Source organism: Olea europaea, chromosome 14 (assembly GCF_002742605.1).
Source record: "Olea europaea var. sylvestris chromosome 14, O_europaea_v1, whole genome shotgun sequence".
Classification (NCBI taxonomy): Eukaryota; Viridiplantae; Streptophyta; class Magnoliopsida; order Lamiales; family Oleaceae; genus Olea; species Olea europaea.
In genome coordinates this window covers 15,554,689-15,560,578 of record NC_036250.1, presented here as the reverse complement: position 1 = coordinate 15,560,578, position 5,890 = coordinate 15,554,689, and the positions used below count along the sequence as shown (strand labels likewise).

The following is a 5,890-nucleotide window of genomic DNA, read 5'->3' as shown; positions in this document are numbered from 1 at the left end:
ATGGCTCAGTACGTGGGCAGGGTGACATGGAAGGGATTGGGTTTTTTGAACTTCTTAATGAATTCCTAAGCAGTCTTCCGATTCCACCCAAAAAAAGAAAAGAAGGTATTCCATGTGACCTGCGGATCAAAGAAGCACATTATAGGCACAGGAGAGGAAGGTGATTTTGAGAATGGAGCCGTTTGAAAAGTTGGAGAACATACATGGAATATTTTACCAAAAATAAAACAATTATAAGAGGTGGCTAATATTCATGTGCCACATCATTTTTTTATTTGCTATGTAGACATATTTGTTTAGCCGTATATATGGAATTAGCTTTGAGGAGCATTGAGTAAAGTAATGAATAGGTCAGTGAGCATTGAGTAACTATTTAAAATTTAGTGAGCAAGAAATAACCTAGTTATAAGTTCAGTAAGCACTCATTTAATTAACTCGTATATGTATATTTAAGCAACTTGAGATTTCCCCTTAACATCATTCTACATTAACATTTGACGGCTTGCTTAATCTAGCCATGAATTGTGGGGTTTTTTGGAAAGTAAAAGTCTGGTAGCTGTTAAAGAAAAAGATTGATGTTGACTGGAATTAAAGGTTCTTGCTTATTTGCCAAGTTATCATTCAATTTAAGCTTCTTTTCCCTCTTTCCTTGCAATTACCTTATGTTCATTTCCTCCATGTATATAAATTGAATGGTCACTTGATGACTCTTGCTTATCCTTGTCAAGGCTGTTCAAAACATTGGGGAGTTTAATGTATTTCACCAAATATTTAGCTACTGTACACGTGTAAAATGTATTTGTCTGGAAGTTCGGGGAAGAGACTTGGTGTTTAAGAGTCTATTTGAAGTTGTGGTACCTTGTCATCTTCTCTCTCTTATCTGTCTTGACTATTATGAGTTATGGAATTCACAATTCATTTTATCTTATCATGCATTATATGGAAAGTCATGATCTATTATTGCATTCATTTTATAAATTCAAGGAAGATTTGGACTTTGATGGGCTTGTTGAATTTGTTGATTTTTGTCTTGTTGATTTGTAATTGAAATTTGACTTTTGTTTTGGATTTCTGGATAATTGATTGGTACAGGTTACTTTGATTCATATAGCGAAAAACGAGGTCGGGCTGCTTTAAGAATTTTGAGATTTTCGTAGGTAATTTTTTATTGGTTTGATGGGGGCCAAAAGTTCTACGTCTAGTGAAGGGAGGAGTTGGAGGCAATCTTACTCAAGTCGGTCTACTTCTTCATCGTCATGGAATTATGATTTTTTTCAATCATCAGTTTCACAATATGCTGAGAGTTATCCTGTCCAGCAAACATATTCAGCTGAATATCCACCACCAGACCAGTACGATGCTCCTCCCATTTATGGGGCTCCATCCCATTCACATGCACCACAAAAGAAGCTCGACAGGAGGTATTCAAGGATTGCGGACAAGTATAATTCGTTAAAGGAGGTAGGTATATGCTCCATGGAATCAACAATTTCCTGTGATCTCATCTAGCAAAACCTGTGTTTGTTTTTGTAAAACACGTAAGGAAATCCTCGCTCATCCTGACACAGATGTTTCTAAAACTTCATTTCGTATCATGAAATGGAATCTTCTAAACAGCTTATTTTTGCATTTTGATGCTGCATATGATAAAATAGCAGTTCTATTTTAAATAATACTTTGAACATCTCTACTGACACGATTAAGCAATTGAAGGCAAGTTGTTTCTCAATCAATTATTGGAAACTAAGCACGAGGAGATTTATACCCTACGGAATTGCTATATCACTCATGTGCTCATCATCATCTAATTTTTCAGAACATAGCATGTATTTCATCAACTCTGCAGGCTGTTTGCTAGTAGCTTTAGAAACAACAAACAAGCTTTGAGATTAAAAGTAAAACTAAGCTTACATAAAACCATTATTACTCAAGGTAGAAGCACAGACATAGGGGTATGAATGTTTAGATTCGAGTAGTATATCCAGAAGAACTCTCTCTGGATGCATTTTTCAAGTTTCAGCTAGTTTTGTAGAGAGATATAGGAGATTGAAATGCAAATATTGATTTTAAGAGGAGAATTGTTCAGAAGTATGTTGTGATTGTCTGACGTGTTTTTAGTTGAGAAGAATATTGCAAAATTGATATTGCACTTCTATATTTTGCCCTGTTTTACTTATGGCCTTACATTGTGGGCCACTGAGAGTAATATAAGAATAAAAATCCCACTTACGCCGTTATATTGGGACAGATATCTGACAAAAAACTGGGTGCAGGTCACCAATTTTAATACATTCATAAATCTGAGGCCAATATTTATAACTTGGGTGGCTGGTTGAAGACCAGAGTTTATGCTGAAGAATAAAGAAATTGCTGAATCATTCAACTTCTGAGTATTTTACCTTCTGAGTGCAGTGTGCATGTCGTCAGAGTTTTAATGTATATGCTGCTTTATTTATTTCTACTACTTCCGTAGTTTTTAAAAATATTTCGTAATGTGAATTTTCTTGTCTTTTCATGTTTTACCTTTCACATGAGTTAGAAGTATGACACTATATTTTGTTCAGGTGACTGAAGCTCTTGCACGTGCTGGACTTGAGTCTTCAAATCTAATTGTTGGTATTGATTTCACTAAGAGCAATGAATGGACAGGTTGAGATTGGGTTTTTCTTGTTTAGAAATCTTGTTCAGTATTATGAGGTACAGTAAAGCATTTTGAACGATCTGTTATTAGGTAAAAGGTCATTCAATGGTAGAAGCTTACATCACGTTGGATGTGGTTTGAATCCTTATGAACAAGCAATATCCATCATTGGGAAAACCTTGGCTGCTTTTGATGAGGACAACTTGATTCCCTGTTTTGGATTTGGAGATGGTATGACATTTTAACTTGATTTGTTTCTGAAATTTCAGAATTGACTTATTCTAATAGTTCAAGTTATAAAGAGACTTATTCAAATAGTACAAGTTAAAACCTGTCTTTGTCTTCCTATGAATTTTGACAGCATCCACACATGATCAAGACATATTCAGCTTCTATCCTGATCAAAGATTTTGCAACGGATTTGAGGAAGTGTTGAGTCGTTACAGAGAGATTGTTCCTCATGTAAAACTTGCAGGTTTGATACCTCTTGTCCGTCGAGGTTCGCAGCCTAGCTTTAGACTTAGATGTAATTGGACTATAACGCTTAGTTGTTGCTCACTTTTGCTTCAGGACCAACATCATTTGCCCCTATTATTGAAATGGCCATGAGTATTGTCAAGCAGAGTGGAGGACAATACCATGTTTTACTGATTATTGCAGATGGGCAGGTACTTCATTTTGTCCATTAGTCCATATATAAAGTTTTTAACATTCTAAGCCAGGGAAAGGGAAAAAAATTCTTCAAGATAGCTTTTACCAGGAGTGAATGGTTATAAAGAAGGACAAAGCTCATAAGATACACATTATGTGATTTTGGTAGAAATTATTTTGTAAATATTCCATGCATGAACTCGTTATGATAAAAATGGTGTATTCCTATAGGTTACTAGAAGTGTAGATACTGAATTCGGTCAGCTAAGTCCACAAGAACAGAGAACTATTCAAGCCATTGTTGAAGCAAGGTAAATTTTCTGCATATTTCTAAGTCAGTCTGTCAATTTTGTGATCATTTTGCCAACTTTACATGTTAATGATCAAATGTTGTCAGCAAGTTGCCGTTGTCTATCATTTTGGTTGGGGTTGGAGATGGACCCTGGGACATGATGAATGAATTTGATGATAACATTCCAGTTCGGGACTTCGATAATTTCCAGGTCAGTTTTAATGGCTTGTCATATATTGTAAATTCTAGTGAGCAGATACGTTACTTGGATATATTTGGTACGTTTGACTGACAAACTTTTTTCCTTGTCAGTTTGTCAATTTTACAGAGATTATGTGCAAAAATGTGCACCAATCACGAAAAGAGACAGAATTTGCTCTTGCGGCATTGATGGAAATTCCGTCTCAATATAAAGCAACAATGGAGCTAAATTTGTTGGGGTAATATATACTTTATATTCTTTTTTACGTGTGCGCGACTGGGGTGCATGCATTATTCATTCCTATTTGCTAGGGTGACAGAATAGTACTCACTTTGTCTTTTGGATGTTTGCTCTTAATCTGGTGTTCATTATCCATTGTATGCATGATTTGGCAGACAAAATGGAAATGCTCCTGATAGGGTTCCTCGTCCACCTCCAGCATACGTTGCAGTATCTGGCACCAATTTGAAACCTGACCGTGCAACTAGTTCTCAGCAGAGTTCAAGTTCATATTATGACACCAACGGCTCTGCCGACACAGTTCCATCTGCTCCGAGATCAGCGTACGACGACCAGGTAATTCTATATGTATGTAACTATATATGCCTCTGCTTTTCGTGTGTACCTTGGGAGTGCTTATTAAACTACTAGTATTAGGACAAGTTGTTTTGTCTTTTTGATTGTAAATATCAGTAAAAACATGCTGATAGTTTTCTTGGTGTGGAACAGATTTGTCCTGTTTGCCTTAGTGACCCAAAGGACATGGCATTTGGTTGTGGGCATCAGGTATTGTAAATGGTTTAACCAGTTTTTCACCCAACTTATAACATTATATTACTTTAGTCACCGAACTTTTTTTGTTCTAAATTAGTAAAAGAAATTTCTGTTTCAGTTTAGGCAGTTCATTTAACTCCATCCTAAATGAATGGACTATTGTGGCTAATGGAAAATAGATATGGCTTGAAAAATCCTTGAGCGCATTGTTTTTATCATCCACATGAACAAAGCACGTCTTGTTAGACTAGTTGTGCTTTTGTAATGAATAAAAGAAAAACATATATATTTCGAAGGATCTTGTAGCCCCGTCCCCCTCACAATCATGATCACATTATCATTTTCGTTAATTTAGTAGACGAAGTGCCATAACTAAAAGAACAATGAGAGTTCATTGGCTACTTTGAAACAAAGAAAGTTTGTTGACCTACGGTCTTTTTTTACCCATCATCCAATTGTATTTCTATGAATCTACTATCTATGTAGGATATTAGTATTTACTGATTTTTCTTTGTTCAGACATGTTGCGACTGTGGAAAAGACCTTCAGCTTTGTCCAATTTGCCGGAGTTCAATCCAAACCAGAATAAAACTCTACTGAGTAGCTTGTTTGCTCGGTTAAACCATAGCTTCTGCTGAAAAACTAAAAGATTAGCATGGCTCGCTTTGATCTTACTTTTGGTTGACTATCTCGGTCATTTTCTGTCCCAATCTCCCACCCCTTGTGTGCCAAATTCTTTTAATTTGTTCTTGATGTAAAAAAACATTAGTGTGGGTTGTTGCATCCTTGTTAGTCTCATTACCTTATTTATGTAAATCATCTGATTGTCATTTGTTTATTTTGTTTCCTCTAAAAATGAAAGGTCTGACCAATAACCCCAATGGTCATCAGTTCGAGTCTCTTTAGGGTCACTGAGATGAGTATTCTACTATAAATTTTAGGACCTTGTGGGATTAATTGAAGTGCGCTTAAACTGGCCTGGACACTTACGGTCTTAAAAAAAATAAAAATAAATAAATAAAATGAAAGGTCTTTGACACGACCTGTCCCGAATCACTCTAGTGGACCCGAAACGTGACGTGCACCGATGATAGATGTTGACTAGATGTCAAATCTAGCCGATGATAGATGTTAATTAGATGTCAAATCTATCACAAAGGTTGACTATGAGTTATTTCAAGAAATGCAACAAAATAAAATGCTTATGTAAAACATAATGAGATGAGCCCAAATTATTTATTTCGTGCTTCATCAATATGAGTTATAATATTCAACATGTCGTGTGGCCCTCATTTCGAAATCATTAGGCTCTTCCAGCTAAAAGAATCAA

The 5,890-nt window shown here is 35.8% G+C and overlaps 1 protein-coding gene across 1 annotated transcript; it reads left to right on the top strand.

The window, feature by feature from the left end:
- The first annotated feature begins 661 nt into the window (after positions 1-661).
- Positions 662-5,398, top strand: LOC111409299 (E3 ubiquitin-protein ligase RGLG2-like). The gene is made up of 12 exons (XM_023039320.1): positions 662-854; positions 1,093-1,461; positions 2,565-2,649; positions 2,732-2,872; positions 3,003-3,116; positions 3,212-3,309; positions 3,524-3,603; positions 3,690-3,795; positions 3,897-4,024; positions 4,182-4,362; positions 4,516-4,572; positions 5,080-5,398. The coding sequence occupies exons 2-12, from the start codon at positions 1,177-1,179 to the stop codon at positions 5,158-5,160; spliced, it is 1,356 nt and encodes a 451-aa protein (XP_022895088.1). The 5' UTR covers positions 662-854; positions 1,093-1,176; the 3' UTR covers positions 5,161-5,398.
- Positions 5,399-5,890: the final 492 nt, after the last annotated feature.

Excerpts from the sequence above, each read along its gene's own strand:
- LOC111409299 (XM_023039320.1), top strand. The coding sequence starts at position 1,177 with ATGGGGGCCAAAAGTTCTACGTCTAGTGAAGGGAGGAGTTGGAGGCAA. Across the intron at positions 1,462-2,564 it reads AGTATAATTCGTTAAAGGAG|GTGACTGAAGCTCTTGCACG; the intron begins GTAGGTATATGC and ends TATTTTGTTCAG. Across the intron at positions 4,363-4,515 it reads GATCAGCGTACGACGACCAG|ATTTGTCCTGTTTGCCTTAG; the intron begins GTAATTCTATAT and ends GGTGTGGAACAG.